Source organism: Sciurus carolinensis, chromosome 12, assembly GCF_902686445.1.
Source record: "Sciurus carolinensis chromosome 12, mSciCar1.2, whole genome shotgun sequence".
Classification (NCBI taxonomy): domain Eukaryota; kingdom Metazoa; phylum Chordata; class Mammalia; order Rodentia; family Sciuridae; genus Sciurus; species Sciurus carolinensis.
In genome coordinates, this window is record NC_062224.1 from 26,761,114 (window position 1) to 26,787,202 (window position 26,089).

General features: G+C 33.9%; 2 protein-coding genes across 3 annotated transcripts in view; one reads left to right on the forward strand and one right to left on the reverse strand.

Moving 5' to 3' along the window:
- Nucleotides 1-457: 457 nt before the first annotated feature.
- Arl5b (ADP ribosylation factor like GTPase 5B) lies at nucleotides 458-24,361 on the reverse strand. The gene is made up of 7 exons (XM_047521048.1): nucleotides 24,236-24,361; nucleotides 23,854-23,974; nucleotides 13,193-13,253; nucleotides 10,988-11,135; nucleotides 8,301-8,384; nucleotides 6,493-6,644; nucleotides 458-5,384 (listed from the first exon to the last, which is right to left on the reverse strand). Exons 2-7 carry the CDS (start codon nucleotides 23,900-23,902, stop codon nucleotides 5,336-5,338), a joined length of 543 nt encoding a protein of 180 aa, XP_047377004.1. The 5' UTR covers nucleotides 23,903-23,974; nucleotides 24,236-24,361; the 3' UTR covers nucleotides 458-5,335.
- The window catches only part of Nsun6 (NOP2/Sun RNA methyltransferase 6), a 44,734-nt gene continuing 42,981 nt past the window's right edge, over nucleotides 24,337-26,089 (forward strand). For both annotated transcript variants that reach the window (XM_047521046.1, XM_047521047.1), the window contains exon 1: nucleotides 24,337-24,691. The gene's annotated coding sequence lies outside the window, so the exon portion shown is untranslated. The remainder of the gene's footprint in view (nucleotides 24,692-26,089) is intronic.

A 26,089-nucleotide genomic window follows, 5' to 3' on the forward strand; every position in this document is an offset into this window, starting at 1 on the left:
GAATAAGCATTGGCTCATTTGCTTTAATGAAAATCATATGTGAATCTGATATATTGTGTTAGTTCTGCTGGTGGTAAATAATTAAGAATAAAACAAAAATCTCCAAGGAATGCAATTCCTTAGTTGTAAATTTTGCATATTTCAAATACAGTTTGGGTGAAGGGGGTATTTATGGGATGGTGTAACATCCCACAAACTTGAGCAAAGCACCTTGTGATTTGAAAAATGAGGTAACTTTTTAATTAAAATTTTACAAGTTTGTGCAAGAGAACATTTCCATTCTTTCAGAACTATTCTTTACTTTCTTTCCTTTTTTTTTTTTTTTTTTTTGGTAATGGGGACTGAACCCAGGGGCACTTTACCACTGAGCAACATACTCAGCACCTTTTTATTTTTTATTCTGAGATGGTCTTGCTAAGTCACTTAGGGCCTTACTAAGTTCCTGGCTGGCCTTGAATTTATGAACCTCCTGCCTCAGTTTCCCTAGCTGCTGCAACTGTAGGCATGTGCCACTGAACCCAGCTAGAACTTTGTTTTCTATTCTAAAAGCTATGCACAGCACATTTTATTATTTCTGCATTTTCAGGAGAACACTAAGATTACTGATTAAGGGGGATGGGTAGGAGAGAGCAAAAGATGCCTATATGTGACTACAGTTCCAAAATCTGAAAACCTAATCAGTCTTCAAAATTTTCTGGTGACATTAAAAATATACGTCAACTAGTTCTATAGTAAAATACAATATACTTTCTAGTAATTGTAAGTGCCTTAAATGGGAAGAGGGGGAGAAATTCATTCTTCTATTTACATTTTCTTATCTAATATCACTTTGAAGATTTTACCTTTAATTTCAAACATTCTGAATTTGTTTCCAAAAGTATACTGTAAGAATTCAAATTAACATTTCCCAAACAATTCTTCAAAGCACATACATTTAAAGCTGACTTTAGACCACCTGAACACATTTTTCCCCCTAAATTTAAAATGTAGTTGAACATATTTTTCACATTGACCTTCTCTAAAAGAGCTTTAGTTATGAAAAATTCTTAAAATATACATTTTTTGAGGAGGAGTCTGGTTTTTGGGTTTCAGTCTTCACAGTCATTTTCAATGAGTAAAGATTAGACTCTACTAAAAAACCTAACCTTGACTATAAGTTTCAAATTTATACAGACACTTGTAAAATAATGACAATCTGGCTACGGTATACTTTGAAAACTAAAAAGTCAAATGGAACTGTAGTTTGGGGTGGCATTTATAGGCAATAAACTGAACTACTTCCATCCAATTAAAGCCAGGAAAATGAGCAAGATAAATTTTCCAGAAGGTATTTCCAACATACACTGATGTTTTATAAGCAGAATACTACCATTTTTTATGTGATATGGCTTGTTTTCTCTTTTGCATTATCATTAGTCATTAATTCAATTTAAGTTTGAATAGTACTTATTATTTGGTACTTTATTTTCCTACTTGTTTGTATTTATATAATAAATGAAGTGACAATGGGGGGGTAGTAATCAAATAATGAATGGCTATAATTTCATACTACATGGACTTCCCTATTTGAGGCTTTAAAAAATATAAATAATAGATTCAGATCTACTACTTTAGATAGCCAGTACAATGTTCTACTAGATACAGGATACCGTGCTGTATCTTGAAGGGACTTTACCCTGACAGAATGTTTTGGAATTGAAATTTGATACAAAGTTTTTTGGTTCCAAAGCCATAGATAAAAAATTAAGACTCATAAAAGTTGATCTTCCAAGAGAAATGTCAATAAAATTTACACATCTATGGGTATAGTACCAGTACATTTCCGTAAAGTATGTTTTACACAGTAATGAATTAAATGAGTGCAATTCAGAAACAATTTCACCTATAATTTCTCCTAACTTCTAAAAAACCAAAAAAGCTTTCATTGTTTTCCTCAAAATTTTCTTTGCTTTGAGCATTCCATGGCTCTTTAGAGGCTATTGTTAATGGCATTACCTATATTTCTCACAGCTTCCATAGGAAAATAATTATTATCTCTTTATTCTATAGATACTGAAAGTTAAATTATGCTTAATCAAAATGATTGTGGCTATAGGGGTAGTGACATTTAAAAATTTTCAGCAATGAAAACCTTGTATTACCTTTCCTCTAATGAATATAGAATATACCTTTAAACATACTAACACAAATATCTAAAAGCAAAAATTACATATTTAATCTTCAGTTTTCAATAGATTTTATATGTATATATATTAATATTTCAGGTTTTAAGAAATTAAATTACATTAACAACATTCAGTATATTCCCTTATAAGGACAGTTAATTCTAAGAGTTCTCAAATGAGTCTCAAATAAGCATTATGAATTTAAAGATAAAGAGTACAAAATGTCAGAATTAAAAATATGCCACATTTGAACTTGCAAAGGCAAGTACATTTTAATCTTAACATAATAAAAAGATTTTGCCTAAAATTTAAATTCTTTGGGGCTGGGGCTGGGGCTCAGTGGTAGAGTGTGTGTCTAACATGTGTGAGGCACTGGGTTTGATCCTCAGCCCCACATAAATAAATAAAAAATAAAGGTATTGGGTCCATCTACAACTAAAACAACAACAAAATAAAACTTTAAATTCTTTATCCTCCAATTAAAAATAAAATGCAGAATAATCTCCTGAAGGTAATGTGAGTTGGGTTTCTTGCTTTCCACATACTAGAAACTTTGCTAGGCAATATGTGGATCTGACAGAGAGGGTAAAACTCAGATTATTCCCTTGTTGAACTAATTAGCTGCTAATCAGACTTCCAAAGAACAGGTATAGTACAAAATTAAGAACTTATCTCAAAATATGAAAGGCACTAATCACAAATTTACATTTTTCAAATAATATCTGTTGGCTGATTTACAATGAATAAAATCAATGCTTCAGTATTAGATACTTGCTTAGGTTAAGACATTCTCTTGGAGTAAAGGATGATCAGTTTTCATACCATTTTGACAGGAAAGATCTGGTGAAACCTTTTAAAAAGTCTTGTATGAACTTCCTAATTGAACTTTCCCCAATCATTGGCACAAAATCTACTTGAATGATGACTTCATTTTCAACAAACAGCTAACATAAATCACTTCTAATCAAAAAATAACAAAATGGTTTTTAAAAATTATTTAGAAAATTAAATAGTAAATCTGAGACTCTACTAGTATAGTTGTTTGACAAAATACAATCGACTATTAAAAACACTTTAAATATAATGCTGATGTGGTAATATAAAAAATAACCATGTAATCTGATAGAATAAAACTGAGCCAGTCAATCTTATTGAATACAAGAAGGCAGATTTCTTATTTCATAAGAAGAATACTGTAGTACTAAATACACTTTTTCTCAGGATAGACTTGAGAATTACCCTTAGTACTTATGGTAAACAATAAAACCAAGTAGAAATTCAGGCAAAGTGTGCTTTAGGTAAATGATATTATCTTAATTACCATCTCCCTCCATCATCTTCTCTCTCTCTCACACACACATATATACACCACAAAGCATCTGTATTGATTTATACCTGCTTTTTGTACATGTTCTTGATTATGGGTTATATTAACTAAACTAAACTAAACTAAACCACTACTTGGTACAGAATCATTAATTAAAAGGTTCAAAATAAAGTTAACTATTTTTCAAAGTCCAGAAAGCTTTCTCCTGGCCATTTTTCTATTAAAGGTCATGCTACCACTAAACAAATCAGAAAAGTGTTACCAAATTTAACTAAATTAATACATCTTAAAATAGTAAACTAAGTATACCTGAAAACAGCAAAATTTAAATTTACAAATAAAATATTAAAATTAAAATACCACTTTTGAACAGATATTGATATTCTTATGAACACTGAATCTTATTTTTGATCCAAAAGAAAATACTGCAAGAATGAAATATTATTCTCTAAGTACATATTCTATACCTTTCTTTAGAGCAAAATCACACATTTGAAATTTTAAAAAATTGAAATTAAAATTCCTGTCCTCCATTTTAATTTAAAACATGCAATGCTTAAGATTTACGTATTAGACAACTGCCTCAAAAACTTTTTAATGTGATCCAATAAATAAACTTATGATAGATTATGACTTTTCCTTCACTTTGATTTGAATTTATATGTTGTTGAGAATATTAACTTTGGGTATTGCAGTAATACTATAAAAGCTAGGATTAAGTTTAGCAGCTTCCTATAAGATTTTAGGACATGAAGTATATTTAACTCAAAGATGGCAACTGTTTTAAGGCTACTCCCTACAACATTCTCAAAAATATTTAAAGAAAGCCCCATTGTTTTTTAGTATTTTGCTGGTGGCAAAATGCTATGATAGACACTATATCAAATTTCAAGAGAGAAAAAAGACCGTTCATACTTCTGCTTTAGCTACTGTTGAAAGCAGATGTGATGTCTCTTCAATTAATAGGTGAAATTTTGTTGATGATAGAGTTGATTGAAAATTTATACTAAAATAGATCCAGATGTCATATTTTAATTTTAGTGGTGGTAATGCTTTAATAACTTCTGATTATTATATATACAGTGAATTATGTGACATTCCTAAAACACCAGATTAACCCAATAGTATTTACCATCCATGCCACGCTTTCAAATAAATATTTTACCTGGATTAGTTTTTACCAAATGTTGTATCCAGAAAAGTGAACTCAATTCCTTTACATAAATTAACAGTCTAATTAATTTCCATGCTAATAGCAACTTACAATTATTCCATGAAATGCAATATGTGAGGGAAGTTTAAAGGCAAATATTCATGATGTTTAATCTTTCTTACAAGTATCTTCTAGGCAGATTTATTTCTTTAGAATAAATTCTGTCAAAAAGATAAATGATTTATAGAGAGCATAAATATTTAGTGTTGGAAAAATTTGGAAGTAGTACCTGATATTTTCCACTAAAACTCTGTCAAACCTGGGAGAAGGGAGTGGTTGTCATGAATGGAAAGAAATTGGTCGTAAAGGTTATAACAATACATCTGAAAACATTAAACATATGACAAACATTTTTACAAGGCAGTCACTGAATAATTAGAATAAGCAGTCAGAAGAGTTCTGTTGCTGAAAACAGTTATACATTATGTTCATCCAACTGAAGATTAGTGCATTTAAAAAAAGTTAAGAAAAAATTTTTTATGTTCCAGTTCAGCTGCACTTGATTCAAGTGTTGCTCATAGAGGTTTGTGTTGTTATAAATTAAACATGCTGCTGCCTCAGCAGCCAAAGGTACTAGGAAAAATGTTCATGTCATAGAATAAATAGAGCAGTCTCTTTCAAGCTAAAAAGTTATCTCACGCCAATCCGGGAAGTCATCCACTCTAGACCTTGGCATAACCTACACAAAGAAAGAAGTATTTTTAAAATGAAAAACTTTATGCTTAACAACTGAAATGCATACTCAATTTTAAGTCTTATCTAAAGATCATTACTACATTATCTATATACTTCAGTGACAACATTCAATACCATATATTAAGTGGAATTTTTAATGGAAGATTCACTTAAAATGATCTTCAATCATTATGAGTTGAAACTGCTTTACTTTCATCTTAAAGACACAGCTTTGGCAGTTTTGCCATGAAGACTACAAATACCCTCCTCCCCTTTAACAGAAACTACTAAACTACAAAAGAAAATACCTACAGACCAGCCTTAAAATCATGTGTCAATCATTTCTATAACACATCTATTATACTGCCAGGATTTCTAAGAGGAGAAAAATAAGAAGTTAGGTTGATATGAAGAAAAATAAGTTCCTGGATAATAAACTGTATAATCTATGTATAACACACCTTGGCCTAACATCCACTTTCAAACTGGGAGCTTAGGTTTAAGTCCTTGCAGACTTAAACTTATATTTAACCTTGTATATTTTCTTTAAATATTCCTTTATGCTCAGGCGATATTACAGTTTTTTCTCACTCAAGAAATTATAAAAGTAACAAATGAATAAAAAATTTGAACTGTGAAAACTTAATTCAAAATTTATTATTGCCAGATGTGATGATGCACATCTCCAATCCTGGTGACTCAGTAGTTTGAGGCAAGAGGATTCGAAGTTTGAGGTCAGTTTGAGATACTGTCTCAAAATAAAAAATTAAAAAGGGCTGGCAATGTACCTCAGTGGTAAAGAATCCCTGGGTTCAATCCCCCATATTAGAAATACGTAAATAAATAAAATAAATTATTGTTTTGGCTAAACATTACATTTACATTAATGAAAAAAGTTAATTAATTACACTAATTAAAGTCAATTAATTACATTAATGAATAAAGTTGTAATTTTATTTACTAAAATTATTTAACCCTCTAAGTCTGAGATACAATATAAAAACCACCATGAATTAAGAACAATAAAAGAAATAAAGATCCAAGAAGGAAACAGGTTTGCCTAAAAGTGTTGAAAAAAACCCATATCTCCCCTCAGGTTGATTAACACTTACCCTTCTCCTGTTAAAGCACAGCAGGACTGAATGTGCCATGGATGATCCTTAATTGAACTGAGGGTGAGGTATTTAGAGATTTCAGCCGCTGTCATACACCCTTTCATATCCTGTTTATTTGCAAAGATAAGGACTGCAGCCTTCCTTAAATCCTGCAATCAATTAAAAAAACTGTATTATTTGAGATATTATTAGTCAAACTCAAACAATGAAGTAAGAGTGTAAAATATACCCAGTGGGATAGTTATAATGAACTGCCCCTACTTTCAAATGATCAGGCACTAATAATGAACTTTAAAATTTTATTGAAATAAAAATAATGTCAATCATAATTTAATGGCTCAGTCTAACAAAGACAGATTAACATAAATAGTTAAAAGTTATTTATTTTGCGGCAAAAGAAGTTAAATTAAAAATAAAACATACAGATGGGCTTGGTGGTATACACCTGTAATCCCAGAGGCTTGGGAAGCTGAGATAGGAGGATCGGGAGTTCAAAGCCAGCCCCAGCCAAAGTGAGGCACCAAACAACTCAGTGAGACCCTGTCTCTAAATGAAATACAAAACAGGGCTGGGGATGTGGCTCAGAGGTCGGGTGCCCTGGGATGATATCAAACTAAAAAGCTTCTTTATAGCAAAGGAAACAAAAAAATGTGAAGAGAGAGTCTACAGAATGGGAGAAAATCTTTATCACCTGCACCTCAGATGAAGCATTAATCTTCATGATACAAAAAGAACTCAAAAAACCTAATACCCTGCCAAAATAAACCGATCAATAAATGGGCAAAGGAACTGAACAAGCACTTCACAAAAGAAATAGAATGGTCAAAAAATATATGAAAAAATGATCAACATCACTAGCAATTAGAGAAATGTAAATTAAAACTACACTGAGATTCTATTTCACTCCAGTGAGAATGGCAATTATCAAGAAAAGTAACAAGAAATGTTCATGAGGCTGTTTGGAGAATGGTACTCTCATACACTGCTGGAGGGACTGCAAATTAGTGCAACCACTCTGGAAAGCAATATGGAGATTCCTTAGAAAACTTGGAATGGAACTATCATTTGACTCAGTTATCCAACTCCTTAGTCTATACCCAAAGGACTTAAAATCAGCATATTACAGTGACACAGTCACATCAATGCTTATAGCAAAACAATTCATGATAGCCTAGCTAAGGAAAACAACCTAGCTGTCCTTCAACAGATGAATGGATAAAGAAAATGTGATATATATACAATGGAATATTACTCAGTCATAAAGGGGAATAAAATTATGGTATATGCTTATAAATGGATGGAACTGGAGAATATCATGCTAAGTGAAATAAGGCAATTCCCCAAAACCAAAGGTGAAATGTTCTCTCTGGTATGTGGATACTAACCCACAACAAAGGAGAGCGGGAAGTGGAAAAATAGAAGTCCATTGGATTAGACAATGAAAAATAAAAGGAGAGGGGAAGGGAATAAGAAGGACAGTAGAAATAATTGGACATAACTTTCCTAGTCTTATATTTGAATACACACCGAGCTCATATTTGTACATGAGCTCTGCATCATGTACAACCACAGGAACAGGATCCTAATCAGAACAAGCTATAATCCATAGCTTGGATTATATGTATGTATAATATGCCAAAATAGATTCTACTATCATGTATATCTAAAAAAATTTTTTCAATGTGTAAAGTTTTACAGTTGGTGAAATAACCAACATCATCACACACTAATCTTTGTAAAAAAACAAAACCAATATACAGAGACCTGACTCCATTAGTTTTTAAAGATTTGTTTTCAAAACTTACCTCATGAGCTAACATTCTGTATAATTCTTCTTTTGTAATAGCTAGTCGTTCCCTGTCAATGCTATCAACAACAAGAATGATGAACTAGAAGACAATTAAAAAAAAAAAAGAAAACTGAATGTGATGTAAAGTTTTCAAAGTTACTCATATAAGTAGTTACTTCACATAGCATCATCATTTGTATAAATTATACAGTGCCTTTTTTAAGCCCAAAGAGTTTACAGAGTGCTAAATATTAATAATGAGATAACTGATAATTTCAATAAACAAAAACTGTGACCAAGTTTGTTAAAGTGCAATTTGAATACATAGTATGTAATATGTTTTTAAATGTGAATAAAAAGTAATTTATAAAAAGAAACGTAATTTAAGTAACTTTCACTAAAACATATTATTCATTTACTAAACTAATAATTGGTTACTTATTTATGAGACAGTCTCCCATTTACTGCAAAGAAAAAGACAAACACAATAAAAAAGAAACAAAACACTAATGCACTGGGAAGGTTGGCATCCTGTAATTACAGCTACTCCAGAGGCTGAGGCAAGAGGATCTCAGTTCAAACTTTGCAAGATCCAGTCTCAAAATTAAAAGTTTTTTAAAGGGGCTATGGATGTAGATCATTCACGTATCATTTGCCTAGCATGTGTGAGGCCCTGGGTTCCATTCAGTGCCACATACAAATAAAGTGATAAATTGTGTTAAATTATATACACTAGTGTTAATATGCTAAAAGAACATGCAGGCGAGATGAGAGAAAGGCAAAAGACAGGACAACTGCAGTAATCTGTCGGTGGAGGTGAACATGAAAAAAAGTTGATCTTGCAAACTGAAAAACAAGAAACTTCAAACAAAAAATAAAAACAAACTGAAAGAAATTTTGCTAAATAAAAATACGATGAGATAGTAAGAAAAGGCCTCTAGCTCAAACTCCTTATTCAGAAGGTAAGTTTAAAAAATGAAATCATGTGGTGCTAAAGATTACATATAGTAAGGTGGTGATCTGAAATAATATAGAAAGAATGGAGACAAGTTATAGAGATGACCAGAAAACTGGGGAGAGACAACTAGGTTAATCTGAATATAAACTGAGAAGGGCTTAGAAAGGGACAAAACAAAGAGAAAGAAACACAGCAAATAAAGAATGGACAGAACACTGAGAATTACATGGGAGTTAATGAGAGGAGGGTAACAGGTATTAATCAACACCTGTAACTCCTTACATTATAATGTAGCTTTTGGATGTCATCACTGTGCAAAAAATTTTCAAAAAGCAGATGACAAAGTGAACAAAGTGATTAGTGAAATAGCACACAGAGAAAATTCCTATCTGAAATTTAAGAGTGCAAATGCTAGGTGTCATGCTGGTGTGTTGCAACAAAGGCCTCTATTTTTCATAGTAAATTTGATATTCTTACAGAAATAGTTTATTGAAAGAAAACTTCATGCATATGGTATCAGTAATAACATATCTTTTTCAGGACTAAAGTAAAGTCTTCTAGAATTTCAGCAATTTCAAAAACTACCCTTCTGAACAGTTTTAAGTGCACATGAAACAGCTAAAATCAACTGTGACCTGTCCCTCAAAGAGGAACTGTTCTTTTCACAGCTGGATTTAACTGAGTTTTGGAAAAACCATCTATGTTGCTGAAACAAGTTATATGCTACATATTCTTCACATACTTACTAATATAGTCTAGCTTCAGAATGTTACTTTACTGTACAAATGAATATTAAGCTAACTTATAACTACATTTGCTATTTGCTATTCTACTCTTCTGCCTCTCCCCACTCCCGACCCAAGTAAAATAAGTACTAACACAAGTGCTGAATATTTGAGATAGGTCATCCTGGGTTACTACTTACACACTGCATCAGAATATATGAACACATACGCTTATGATATTACAATATAAATCTAGAAGAATACATTTCTTACTTTAAAAGGCAACTTGCACACCAAAAATTCTTTGCATTTCATTTTCTCCCAACTCCAGTTTTTCAAAGCTTTCATTTTAGAAAATAATTGCTTAGGAATACCACTTTGCAAAGAAAAATTATATGAATGCAGTTGCATCCATATATTGTATTGTCAAAAGATAAAACTCTCAATAGTACTTCATAATCTTAAAACAACATCAATAATAAAAACTTGGCCTCTAAGAAGAAATAAAGCAGAAACAGGAGTTATTCCGGATTTGTTCCCTAGGCTAGCTCTGAAATGATAAAATAACTATGTGATAGAGAACTCTGAGGGATGGCTGCAAACCTATCATTTCTTTTTTTCTACATTACAATACAGGCTCACCAAAATTTTAAATATTCATTTGATGTTATTTGAAAATCTTATGTTAAATTACACTTAAAATATTTTACTCCTCCCTTAATTAGACCCTCTTATTTTTGCAAGATTTGGGGAAAAGTTATATAATTTCTCCTAACGTTAAATTTCTCCAACACTTGGAGATAGTACAGCAATACTGTAAGAATAAACTGAGAGAGTCTAGCCAACAGTAAGCACTCAACAAATATCATTCCCAACACTCTTCTACTTGCCTTTTCTATTTAAAAATCTGAATTCTTTAAAAAAAAAAATCTTATTAAAAGACAACTGCCAATATTCCTAATTTACATTCTATTTTCTGTTTCTTTTTCTAATTCAAATTCAGAAGTATTCTTGGCATACCTCTGTGTTTGAGTAATATGTGTTCCAAGATGATCGCAGTGACTCTTGACCACCAATATCCCACATAAGAAAATGAGTATTCTTTACAACTATTTCTTCAACATTGCTTCCTATAGTTGGAGAAGTATGAACCACTTCATTCATTAAGCTGTTGAAAAAGACAAACACCATAAAAACTCTTCTGCATATTTTGAAAAGCAAAGTGAGTTTTATCCCTATATTTTAAAAATGAATCACCCTTTCTCAAAATATAAACCATTAGCATAAAAAACAGAAACTTGGAGAACATTTTTGCCAATAAAGATCTAGACAAAGAACAACTACTGGAGATTTTTTTAGTAATTGTTTTTTGGTATTGGGGATTAAGCCCAGGGGCACTTAATCACTGAGCTATATCCACTGCCCTTTTTATATTTTTATTTTGAGACAGGGTCTCCCTAAGTTTCTTAGGGCCTTGCTAAGTTGTTGAGGCTGGCCTCAAACTTGAAATCCTCCCACCTAAGCCTCCAGGGTTGCTGAAGACTTTTGTTTTTCAAAAAAATAAATGAAATGCAACCTTGTTTTGGATGCGGGGAAGAACACTGTAGTGTGAGTTTGCATTTCTGTGGGAAAAAACTCACATATCACCAAGTCCTTTTATCATTTAGGTCAGAACCAATGCCTCATCCTCAATCAAGTTTCTAGGTGACTGACATCAATATCTGCAATGTGGCATCCACAAGAGTAGGCTATCCATAAATCTGAAGCTAAGCATGGTGGCACACACCTGTCATCCCAGTTACTCAGAGGCTGAGGGAGGAGGATCAAATGTTCCAGGCCAGCCTGGGTAACTTAGCAAGACCCTGTCTCAAAATAAAAAATTAAATAAGCTGGGGATGTAACTGCATGATAGAAAGCCCTGGGTTTGATTCCCAGTAACACACACACATACATAAAAAGTCTGTGTGAGACATTAAAAATCTAGCTCAGTCATAAAAATTAGTTCAGTATAACCCAAATTATAGACTTAAAAAGACAAGGTCATGGGCAAATAAAAATCTTACTTAATATGAACTATATATTTATCATACTGATGCTCATATCACTTATACTATCAAAATCATTAAGTTCCATTAATTAATTCAACATATTTATTTGCTGACAACATGAAAATACTGTATTGGAAGAGGATCACAGCCTCCTCATGAGCTTTATATATATATTTGGGGTACATGAAAATTACTTCAATAAAGATGAGAAATTTCTTAAATATTTATATTTGTTGTTTAAAGACTTTATATTAATATTAAAATACATAATGGCTAATGAATGAAAATATGTTAAAAAGCAGTTACCGAACTCTAAAAAAACCCAAAAGTAGTTAAGTTTTTAGCAAAGTAGTTGAAAAATAACATGCATTGGTTAAGTGAATATTTCTGGTGAGCTACAGAGTGATGTATATTTGTTTGTCTGTTATTCTTTCGTGAGGCTGGGTTTTGAACTTAGGGCCTCCTGCATGCTAGGTAAAAGCTATGCCGAGCTATACTTCCAGCCCCTAGACTGACATACTTTTAACACAGGATGAAGTGCGAAGAGCTCTGCAATCATGCAAAGTACTTTCTTATTATTTGTTAAAATGCTTGAGATATTGACCGATTTCTATAAGTTAACATTTCATTGATACTGAAAGAATCACTGCATTAGCACTGGCAGAATAACTAGAGTTACTTGGACAAGTGAATTGAACTCTTAAAATTTCCTTAAAGTACTAATGTATTTCTCTGAAAGTTTCAAGCCTCTCCCTTTTGTGAGCTAATAAAACAATATTTTGATCATCAGTATTTCAGACAAGTCTGGTTGTGCTAACCAATTCTAAAGCTATTAGCTGGGAGGGTAGCAAGTTCCTAGAAATATCAACCTATTTAAGTGAATCTCAGTGTGGAAAGAACTAAGTGAAATTCACTTTATCAACTTACCCAGCACTATAATTTGTGTTTTATTTATTATAGTTTAATATTAATTCTTTCTTTTAAGGCCAGAAAACAATAAATGCTTGTGGAAGCTTTAGCAAACATATGGTGGCTTATTTTACTTGCTTTTTTGGTAAAATGTTGAAAAAAAAACACATTTTTTTCTATTACATTGAAAAAATAAAAATGGCACCTCACTAATTACAAAATGTTTTAATAACTGAAATACTAAAAACCATTAAACACCCATACTCACAATTGATAAAGAATGGTGGTTTTCCCCGCATTATCCAGTCCCACTATAATTACTTTGTGTTCTACAAAAAGAAAGCAAACCATAAACATGAAATACTGGTGCATACTACAATTGCATGCATTCATACTACAATTACATGTGTTCAACAATAATCATTAGTTAGCTTGTTAATGAGAATTATTTACTGGATTTCTACTACTGAACTGCTAAAATAAAGAAATAAACTTTATGATATTAAAGACCTACCTTAAGTGAGCCAATCTATTAAAAGGTTCTCTAGCTAGTTCTTTTGTAAAAGAATGTGGGAGATGAGTTAGCAAAAAACTTGGTCACTTTAAGTGTGTGTGTGTGGGAGCATACAAACATTAATCTAGGCAAAACATTATGACTTAAAATATAAGTTTTTAAAATCTCTGCTTTACACAGCTATTTAGAGTCTCTGCTAATCAAGTTAGCTTTTTGTCAAGTTGTGTTTACTTGTGGTTTTCTATCTACATGTACCAGGATTATTTTTCTTCTATTCACTTAAAAATACCTCTTAGAACTGAAAACTGCAACGATTTCTCTGTCACCAAGACACATACTCTTAACCAGTTTTTCATTCCTTCTACTAATTTAGAGAAATAAAAGCAATTACTCAGTCTTTAATGTTTTTCTTTTTTCAATCTGAATTCAACAGTTTTCCTGCGCAGATATTGTTTTTTATTCTTTGCACAACAAAAGTCATTTCAGTCCTTTTCTCCTTCAGGTGTCATGCACTAAATAGTCACTTTATATAAGCAGTTATTAAGGTCCGTCTAATTATTCTGTTAAGTGGTACATAATCTAAGATCTCTTTAGAATGGAGAAGACAAAACTCCTGGATACCCTCTTTCTGAGATTTCAACCCAGTCAGAATATATTAAAGATTCCCTTAATCCAGGGCTGAATGCTTAGAAAGTAGGAAATGGATGGAAGCTGCCATAAGAACCAAAACACAAAATGTTCTCAATAATTTGGCACATTTTGTATCAGAAACCTGCTTCTCTTGATAACCCCTGATGAGTGTCAAAATTATGAAAATACATTCAGCTAAATTCAGTTCATATTCCTATTTTAAAGCCTTAATACTGCACCCATCAAAAAAAAAAAAAAAAAAGAGGGTTCATAATTCACAGGCAAATTCTTGAGATCACAGCCTATCTTTGTACCTTCTAATGATTTACACATTATAGGAACTGCCTATAATTTTGCAGGACAAGTAGATGTGGTCCTCTGGAAAGGATATTTTCATTATGGTAGAAGCTGCTTTGTAAAACAAAACAAAATGAAACTTATTGTAAGTCACGCTAACTTCTTTTTCCACTCTTGGTTCATGTCCCCTAATATCTAATGGAACCAATCTTGACATGTTTTTGCTTACAGTACAAGAACAAGAGTACTCTTAGCACAGGCATTTTAAATTTTGGTAGCAGCTGGAAACTACTTGCCCAGCATCTGGAGACATTAGTATTGCCTGCTCAGTTAGAAGAAAGTCCCTAGTCTAAGGGTAGTCAAAACTTAAAAGTATTAAGGTATTTCTCTGAAAGTTTCAAGTCTCTCTCTTTTTTTAAGCTACTAAAGCAGTATTTTGACAATCTTCATTTTAGACAAGTTATGCTATGCTACTCAGGAGTATCAGGGGAACAGAATGGACAGACAGAACCAAAATGAAGTGAATACATGGAGCCATTTTCAAACAATTCTGCTTCACATTTTTGATGATGATGACTGAATCAGAGTACTAAAGGCCTGATAGTAAAACTCATAAATCATGCATAATTTTGAAAGGCTGATATCCAAAGTGAATTAAGGAGTGGCAAACCCTGAAGGTGAATAGCATATGGATTTCATTCAAGTCGTATAAAACTTCAAATATTTGATTAACTTATCTTTCAGATTCCTTCTGCCCCACGTTGACAGGGAATTCTGGCAATTAAAACATATAATTTCAACTCTTACGATGAAGGTACACACAATTATCCTTCAAATAAACTAAAGTTTATCTTCTGATGTTAAAATTACCATCAACAATCTGAATCTATCTACAAGAAAACTTCAAGAATAAAGGAATGCCTACATGCTTTTAAAAAGCACAGAACAACAAAGTTTTAGATCTTTGCTCTGAAAAATATCTTTAACATTATCTATACAGCAAGACTAAAAGCAGTTCAAAGGCCATTGATTAAAAGCCAAGTTCTTAAAAAAACTGCACTCTGTTGCATAAGAGTTGAAATTGTGTTCCAGGAAGTCACTAAATAATTGCTAATTAAGTATGTTCATGACCAGATTTCAGCTCACATTTCCTGGTTCCTAAAGTTTTACCCATTCAAGAAACAATGGGAAAATAGGGAAACTGATGTGTGTGCACACTCTTACTATAAGAAATATACTAAAAAAATGTGTTACTTCAAATGTTTCTAAGTATTGTATGGATTGGTAAAATAGAAAATTACTTGAAGGCATTAGTAAATATAGTGATCTGTTAAGTTTTTAAGCAATACATACCAAACTACCAACATGTAAGTGGTATATATTCCTTGATGCTAAAAAGGAGGCCTTGGGCTTTGAAAACGATGAAGGTATGCCTGTTCTGTACTGCAGTCTTTGGGGCTGAGCATAATCACTAGTCGTATGTATATTTTGTGTACTGGAATACACACACACAAAAATCAACCAAGTGTCAGATTTTCTGTAAAGCCGCCCTGGGATAAATAAATTTCCCTAACCTGCAATAATTAACCCATTATGTTCCATAATCTACACATGAAGACACCTACAAAAACATATTGATTCATCTTAGAGGTGTTCTCTATATAGGATGATGAGGCATAAGGCTGTAAAGAAAGCAACTGTGGAAAGATGTTTACAGATTTGTACAATTTGTATTACCCAGAAATATGTTTTATTATTTGCTGACCTAAGGAGTTGAAAAAACTTTCAAATAAATCCCTTATGGTTCAAGTCACTCTCAATTAAAGGGGAGAAAGGATCTGTTCCAAAAATCAAACTGCTGTCAATATTCAGATGAACATTTAGGCAGATTATCATTTTTACTTAGAGGAAGGTGTAAGTGGTTTCCATTTCACTAGAATTAACATTTCTAGAATTGTGAGGCAGGAAGTATACAACTGTATGCTTTCACAACTTCCACTGAATCTCAAGGCATATATGTAAACTATATATTCTTTAGTTCTAATTCCTCAAACTACTCTCAATGAAAACTAGATATTTAGGTGACAAACTAAAACAGTCAATCTCAACCATTGTTAAGCAAGGCAAATGATAACATGGATAGTACCAAATTCTTTACTTAAAATCAATTTTTAAAATGTAGGTATAGAAAATTTACCTTGTTACTATCTTTCAAAAGCAAATAAATTTGCTGCCACAGAATACAAGGTGCCCATACTCAGGACAGGAAAGTTTGTGTTGGGGGTGAAAACGTGCAATTTAAAAGATTTTATGAATAATCAAATAATTCTAGGTTAAACATTACCACAACTATCAGAATAATAGTGAATTAGAATGTTTTCTTAAAGAAGAAAAAAAAAAAAAAAGTCTGCACACCATGAGATCATTATCAAGAGCATAATTTTACTAGAAATACCTTCCAGGAGGATCGCCAAGTTCAAAGTCAGTCTTAGCAAGTTAGCCAGATCCTAAAGTAACTCAGTGAGACCCTGTTTTAGATAAAATATAAAAAAGAGCTAGGGGGTGTTGGTTCACTGGTTAAGCACCACTGTGTTCCAACCCTGGTATCAAAACAAAACAAACACACAAAAACAAAGAACAAAACAAAACAACAACAACAACAACAACAAAAACCTTCCTAGAAACCAAGTTGTGCTTCTTTCTCCAACAAAGAGCTAGGAGAAAATCTTCCAGTGTTGCTTACCCATGCATCTCCAGACCCAGACCCCAGACCCCAACATAATGCAAATCTTACATTTAATTCCTCACATACACTATTTTAAATGTTTAAAAACATTTAAATATATAATCTTCATGGGTATTTAAATATATCATTTGATTTCAAGAAGTATAGAGCCTATAGGAAAAGATAAATCATGATCTGTATCTTAATTACTGCTTCTCAATTTTGTAGTAACATTTTACTACTAAGATAGTAAATAATTTATCACTTATTCTTTATTATTTACTTATACGGATTTACTGCTAAAATTGCAAATATAAGTAAAATAATAGCAAAAATATTAAATTGTAGTAATTATAAAATATTTTACTAAAAACTACTAATTTTTTCAAGCTTGAATAATGGTCTCCCAATGTGATGCTTCCCCACTTTTGTGACAAAATTGAATTTTACAGTATTCTACAAGTTAAAAAGAATTATTAAGTAGAAGAATAACAATCTTCTTGTAAACAAAAGGATTAAATACAGATAAAATAAGAAGATCAGAGAGTCTAAACAAGTCACAATTAATACATACTGTAGGTAAGAGGTCAAGTTGAAGAAAGTACCTAAAGAGATAACAAAGATGTATTTCCCCAAATCACTGAATAATGTCGTCTTCAACAAGAACATAATGAAATAGAGCTGGGTGTGGTACAGCATATCTGCAATCCCAGAACTAGGGAGGTTGAAGCAGTAAGACCGAAAGTTTAAGGTCAATCCCAGCAATTTAGGGAGATCCTGTCAAAATTTCAAAAGGGCTGGAAATGTAGTTGGATGGTAGAGCATCCCTGGATTCAATCCCTGGTACCAACAACAACAACAAAACAAAACAAAACAAATACTTGTATTGATCTAACATATTAAGTTATTTAGAAAATTCAAAAGCTGTCCACAGGAATGTTATGATTTAGAAGGCAAATGCTAAGGGGCAAAGACAATCTAATCCACAGTTTTTAAGCGTCTTTGACCACATTCACAGTTGAAAAAATGCAAATGGTACAAAGAGTAAAAGATCACAGATGGTCCATTAAAAAACACCTCAATAAATTTGAAATAAAATTGAAATCTTATATAGAGTATATTTCCAAACACAAGGGATTATATTAGGATCCAAGATTAAGCTGTCTAAAAATTTACAAATAAATACCAACAAAACATACTCATAAGTAATCCAGAGGTCGGAAAAGAAATCACAAAAATGTAACAAATATGTCAATCTGAACACTGAAATATAACACTAAAATTTGTGGAATACAGCTAAAGCAGTAGCACACAAGAGGGACATTTATAGCTTTGAAATATTTGCATTTGAAGAGAGAAAATCAGTATCACTTTGTTCAATCCTTATGGAGTGAAGTAGCAAAAAAGAATAAAGAGAAGGAAGGAAATAGCAGTAATTATTAAAATAGAAAACCAACAATACTAAAAATTTCTGTCTTAAAAGATTAACAAAACAAAGTTGGAGAACTCCGAGTACCAAATTTCAAATTTTGTTGTAGAGTTGGGTATGGTGGCACATGTTGGTAACCCCAGGGATGCTAAGGAAGGAGGACAGCAAATTCCAGGCCAGCCTCAGCAACTCAGCAAGGCCCTAAGTAACTTGGTGAGACCTTGTCTCAAAAAAAAAAAAAAAAAAAAAAAAAAAAGGCAGGGGGTCTAGCTCAGTAAAGCATCCCTGGTTTAAATCTCCAATATAAAAAATAAAATATAAAAATTAACAAAGTTAATAGTTACAGTAAAGTTATAGTATTTGAGATAGTGTAATAATAATATAGCTTAGGGATAGACATACAGACCAATGGAAAGGAAGACATAGAGATATACATTTATATGATCATTTGAATTTGGAAAAAGGCTCCAAAGTAATCTTTTGGGGAAAAGAGTCTTCAGAATACATTGCTGGAATACATAGTAGAAACCCAATTCTTACTCACATCATAACCTAAAAATAATTCAAGATGGATCACAGGCCTAAGGATACTCGCTTAATCTTCCAGATGAAAGGAGCAGATATCTTAAAAAGGATACAACAGTTAATGAGCTTTTGTTGTTTAAGAAACAAAACTTGGCCAAAATTCCAAAATTAACAATTTCTCCTCAGGACAACTCCCATTAAGAAAATGAACAAAGGAGGAATAGGGTTACAGTTCAGTGGTACAGCATTTGCCTAGCACGCCTACAGTCACAGGTTCAGTCCCTAGCACCTCAAGGAGGTGGGAGAGGGGATAAAAGAAAAGCCACAGATTGGGGTAAAATATTCACAAAATGTATATTTGACAATTAATTTCAGAATATACTAATAATTTCTAAAATTACACAATAAAGAGAGCTATGTTATTTTTAAATAAATAATGGTTTTGAACTGTCTGCAAAGGAATATATAAAATGGTAAGGTCATGGAAATAGCACTTCCAAGTCATCAGAAAAATATAAATTGAAGATATAATGAGATACATCACACATCCAACAGAATGACTAAAATTAAAAAGACGGACAATGGCAAATGTTGGTAAGGATGTGGAACAAGTACCATTCCCAAACACTGCTGGAAAGAGTATAAAGATGATACAAAAGGTGAAGCAGTTTCTTATAAAATTAATCATATATCTGTTCTATGACCTAAAAATTGCACTTCTACATACTGACTTTAAGAGAAATGAAAATACCTACAAAAAGTTTTAAGGGTATTCATAGCATAAACCATCAAAACACAGATAAATAAAATAGTAGTTGTATTCATGCAATGGAATTATCTTAGGAGAGAGTTATAGGGCAAATTTCATTGGGAAAGCCTAATTAAAGAATATAAACAATATTAGAGAACAGAAGAAAACCAAAAAGAAACTAAAGAGAGAAAAGACAACATTCATAAAACAATGCCACAAGAATAGTAAGAAAATATTTAGCAAGTTAGAAAAAGTTCCTTTATATATGCAAAATATAGTAGCTGAACCAAAATATTCCCTAGGAGAATTGGAATAACCCAGAAAATAGAGGTGGAAAAAGAATCTTTGATAACCAATTTGGCATAATATGATCAAAAATATTTCTAGAAAAGAAGAAATCCTAAGAGAAAAATTTTTTAAATTTCCTAGAACCAACAGAGCTGTATCTTTTGTGTGTCTCTGTGTGTGTGTGTGTGTGTGGGGGGGGGAATTGGAGATTGAACCCAGAGGTGCTTTATCACTGAGTCACATCCCCAGTCCAGTCCTCTTTATCTTTTATTTTGAGACAGGGTTTCACTCAATTGTTTAGTGCCTGAGGTTGGCCTGGAACTTTCAATCCTTCTGCCTTAGCTCCCCTAGAAGTTGGGATTACAGGCATATACCTCCATGCCCAGCAAAAGAGCTACATCTTAATTTTTAAACTGAAAGCATCATGCCTATAATCTGAGCTACTCTGGAGGCTGAGGTAGGAGGATTACAAACTTGAGAAGAGCCTTGGCAATTTAGTAAGAACCTGCCTCAAAAAAAAAGTAAAAAGACTTGAGACATAGTAACTTGGTTTAAAAAAAAAAAAAAATAAATAATAAATAAATAAATCATAAAATGATGGCAAAGACAAGTACAGATCAGCTGTGCACTAAACTCAGAAGGAAATGTCGAATTTGGAGCAGGAATGAGGACTGTTTGGAAACCCAGAGGAAAGAAATCTGATAGATGCAAGGTGTGAAAAAACTGTTACAGAAAGGCTTGTGTATAGTGTGAAACCTCTTAGCCAAACATACAAAGAAAACTAAAACAATGTTGTAATTATTTACACTGGGAGAAAAAAGTTAAAATAATGTCTGCAAAGGCAACAGAATTTTGAAATTATTTCTTTGAATGATAATTGTGTCAAAGTATCAGTCTTCTAGCTTAAAATTTAAACAATACAAATTTGCAGGAATTAATTATGTTTAAATTGCTTTACTTAGACAACTACATGTTTATTCCCACAAAGGTATCCCATTTCTAAGAAGATGCATGGGGTTGTAAAATGGTACAAAACAAAAAACAAGAGAGTAAGGAAAGGGCTGGAGTTGTGGCTCAGTGGTAGAGTGCTTGCCTAGCATGCTTGAGGCACTGGATTCGATTCTCAGCACCACATATAAATAAAATAAAGGTCCATTGACAACTAAAAAAATATTTTAACAAAAGAGTGAGGATATATTGAAAGAAAGTCAAGGGAAAGGAGTACTTAAGATTAGTAGTTCTTAGCACAGCTGCACCTTAGAATTACCTTGGCACCGATGCCCAGGACACCTCTCCTCATTCTGATTTAACTGTTCTAACATGGAATCTTGAGCATATTATTCCAATACACAACCCAAACTGAATACTTCTAAACTGGATGTGTACAGTGGTGAAAATAGAAAATACTGAGATTGGTAGTTTTACTGATACAGTAAAACAAAAAACAACCCCACCCTAGACTTAGATACGATTCTCATCACATCATTACCCTGTTTTAAACAATTATCCAATGACCAAACTTTTCAATGGCTCTCACTGCTTGCTCTCCATAGTTTAACGCCTTAGTCAACATTTGAGGCACTCTATGATTTGGTTCCCCTGGTTAACTCTTTAATCTTATTTCTTCTAATTAAGCAACAAGCAAACTAATGTACTAAACAGTCAAAGTAAACTACTCAGCTTCCTTAAATGTACCAAAGTATTTCATTTGTCTCCTTCTGCATATTAGTCCTTAGTCTACCTAGCATGTTTCCTAACCTACTACTCATCATTAAGTCCAAGTATACCTTATTCTTCGAAGTCTTCCAGGAACCATCTGAGAAAAACTGATCACTTCCTTCTTGATGCCAACACTACATTTTTAAGAATATCTGTTAAACAATTTACCATACTGCATTATTCTGTGTCTGTCTACTCATTTTTGAGTGCTCTAAGAGCATGTAAAGTTTGTATTTTTTCAGTTTGTTTTTAATTTTTCTACCTCCTATGCCAAACTCCTAAGATTGGCTTATGGACTGAGTGAATTTTGCATGAATGAGAATAAAATTAAAGAATAACCATTAATTCTAAATTTTCAACAAGAGAGTTAAATAAAAACTTAAGTAGAAATGGTGATTTAGGAGGCATAAGCAATTCTGTTACTATAAAATGCAGCCATGAATGTCTTTTATCTTCTGTACTTTCCCTTTATATCTTTTACTCCTTTCCAGTCTCAAAAAGTCTCAAACATAAATAACAGTAATAAAACAGAAAAGGGAGAAAAGAAAAGAAAATGGGGTGCACATGGAGAATCAACACCTCAGTAATTTCTATTTGTTAAGCAAAGGGGAATGATAACCAGGTGATTATTTTAATCTTTACACTTTCAATTATGTATTTTAAACACTCCTTTACAAAGTCATTTCTTAGAACAAGAATCAGAACATACAAACTGTCAAAATAAGTATTAAATTTGTGAATAATATCTACAGGTAGTTAAACTCTGACCACTTTGAAATCACTTGAAAAGAGATATTCACTTACATATAAATGGACGTACATATATTGTGTATATATGTGTACCCATTTTATCTATATTTATAATCTTGAAAGATTAGTGTTCTTACCAGTATACAAAAAGTCAAATAAAGCCATTACATTCTCATTCACTTCTTAAATCCAGTAAAAGGATAAGTACATTAGCAGAAACAAATTGCTATCATCATAAAAACCAAAACTGCAAAATGAAAACTTGATGAATTTAAATTTTTTTTTTTGTACCGGGGATTGAATCCAGGGGTGTTTTAGCACTAAGCCACATCTCCAGTCCTTTTTGTATTTATTTAGAGACAGCATCTGGCAGAGTTGCTTAGTGCCTCCTTAAATTGCTGAGGCTGGCTTTGAACTTGCAATCCGGTCTCAGCCTCCCAAGCAGCTGGGATTACAGGCATGTGCCACTGTGCCTGGTTAGATGAATTTTAAACTGGAATTACTAAGAAACCATTCTGTTAAAAGAATGCTTAAAACTTTATGTTGGCCCCTTTTTGGTCTGGGTGTTTTCTCTCTTCACAAGACACCACATCTCATTCTGACTCAGAACAGGTTTTACAACTTCTTGCCCCTTTGGACTTGCAACTTCTAGGTGTCTCATAACCTGTTCTTGACTAATTACGGACACGTAGCATGTTACACAAAACTGAAAATACTGAGGTTTTATTATTTTCATTTTTTTTAACGTCTAACTAAGGGTGGGGGAGTTAGCATGATTTCCGGAAACCGGTGTAGATCAACTCATTCCCTAGTCCTTAAGAGCAAGTGAAATCGGAGAACAAGAAGGTGTGCTGGCTTAGATAGCAGGGTGGAAAACAAAACACTAATTTATAAGAAGGAGGAAAAGAAGTTTTGGGTTCCCGAAGAACACTTATCCTGGGGCAAAACACAGACACAAGGATGCCTAATTGTAATTGAATAGGCCCTCAAAATGCCTCCAGGCATCATTAAGTGTTTTCCGTTTTGCTTCACTAAAATCCAAAAAAAAAAAAAAAAAAAATGTTTGGAGTCTGGGAGACCAAATGCCTTTCTCTTCTGAGTCCCTTTCTCCCCACACGCTAGGTATCTTCTGCATTCTCTAGGTCTAAAATACCGAGTTTCTGCCCGCTCCCCGGAATAAGTCACTTCTCCGCGTCTAAGAACGTTTCGGTCCACCAAAAGCACTGCCTCCGTTGTCCCCTCTCAAGGATCGGACCCCGCTGGCTTGGATTCAAGCCACTGCGCAGCTTTATCGCTCTCACCTTGGTTACAGAAGAGGCTCCACAGTTTAGCGAAGATCAGCCCCATCATGAGCACCTGGGCGGGCCGCGGGGTCCCTCAGCAGCAGGTGCCGCTGCGCCAGGTCCCCCAACTCGGCGCTGGCTGTATGGAACCGAGGAGAAACCGGCTGAGATCGCGCCGCGAGAGCACTGGTTGACCCAGAAGCCTCGACTCGCCGCTCAGACACTGATCAGAAGGTGCCTCGTCGAAACCCTACCGGATAGTCCTTTGTTTCGAGTCCGTTGAGCCCAACGCCGACCCGTAGTCCCCTCAGTCTGAACCCACCTACCCACCAGAGCCTCCACCAGCCCCAAGCCCCGCCTCCGCTCCGCCTCTCCCCCAGATCCCAGGACCACCCATTACCGGAAGAACGACGCGTGACGTCGACGCGCTTACGTCAACCCACGCGTTCGACGTGGCGTTTCCTCCAGTTTCACTTCCGGTAGGCGGGCCCCATGCGGGCTAGCTTGTAGGAGGTTGTGGATTGGAAGTTGGGTAATTTCCCTTGGTGCTCGCACTCTTCCCCGTTACCATTTAGAAAGTTTATGGGGGCTCACTTTATTACGTTGTCTAGGCTGTTGTCTAAAAAACGAGGGAAGACCTCAATTTCTGATTTAGCAGCCACTGTTTTGCTGTTCTTTTTTTGCCCTGAAAAGTTTTTTTCTCACTGGTCTCTTCCCGTCACCCGAGCGGGCGGTCTTGGGGTTCTGCCATGATTCTTAATTCTAAATAGAATTGACTGGGAGACGAACTGTGGAATACCAGCAGCCAGGGAGTTCATTTAGTGGCTCCCTCCTCCACAGTTTTGCTCTGCATCAGGTAGGTTCCTGGAACCTAAATCAAAACCTGTGCCTAAGCCAGTTGAAAAAGGAGCGCCTCAGCTATAGGTGTAATCCAGTAGTAACTCACTTGGTTAGCATGCTCAGGGCTCCGGGTTTCATCCTCAGCACTGGCGGGGAGTGGGTATGGGGAGGTGGGGAGCCTGGAATGAGAGAAAACTGACCTTGGAACCAATTGACCAAGCAAGCTTTGCCTAACAAACATTGGACTTTAGTCAGGCGGTAGGTGGCCTTTTAACATGCTAAGTATTTGGTCACCTGTACCTTTTTGAGACTTCCATGCAGCTGGGTGCGGTGGTGCATGCCTGTAATCCCAGTGGCTCAAGGCTGAGGCAGAAGGATCTGGAGTTCAAAGCCAGCCTCAGGAATTTAGCACAACCCTAAGCAACTTAGCAAGATCCTGTCTCAATATAAAAGGGCTGGGAATGTGGCTCAGTGCTTAAGCACCCCTGGGTTCAATCCTTGGTGCACCCACACACACACTCACAAAAGAGTAATGCTTCAATTTTATATTAAAGGCAAGTTTCAACTTCTTATATAGAGAAAAAGGAATGTGCTGAACCTTTGCAAATTAATGTTAATGACCATCATTTTCACAGTCAAAAGAATTGTATTTGTATAAACAGGCTTAACTTGTTATGCGCATGGGTCCTATATCTAGGACACTTTAAAAACTAACTGAACAACAGCAATGTTTTCAGTTTTTATGAGTGTCATATATGAGACCAGGACATAATGAGTTAAAGGGACATTTCTAGTTCCGGTTTCATTGTTGGAACTCTAGATTCTTTAACACCTTTTTAAGCTGTTAGACATGAAGATAAACCACATTTTACATTCCCCCCCCATTTCAGATAAAAAAATTACCTTTTAAAAAAGAATTATCTGCATAGAAATGGAGAGCTTTCAAGCAAAACTCTATAATTTTATTTCGTAAAAATTTTTATGATGGCCTAATGATATTTTAGAGACAGTGTTGCCAAAAACTCTTGTCCTCTAGTGCCAATCCAATAATGAGGACACAGTCTTAGAAAAAGGAAAAAGGTTTATTGCTTTACTAGCGAAGGAGAAATATAGGGGACTCCTGTCCCAAAGGCTGTGATTCTGCCCATCAGCAGGATTGGAGGCTTTTATTGAGGTGACTCAGAGAGAAGAATAAGATTAGTGAGGAGAGATCAGGACGGAGAAGTTTGGGGAAAAGAAGATCAGGGAGAAGGTCAGGGAAAAGGCTGGAAAAAAGAAAAAACCGTGTAAATTTCAAAGAAACGAGATACAAAGCATCAAGTAGACCTGTTACAAGAGTAATATGAATTGTTGTTTCACTTTTAACAAAGTGGAATGAATAATTTGAGTAGTACTGTTGGTATTTTTATTCGTT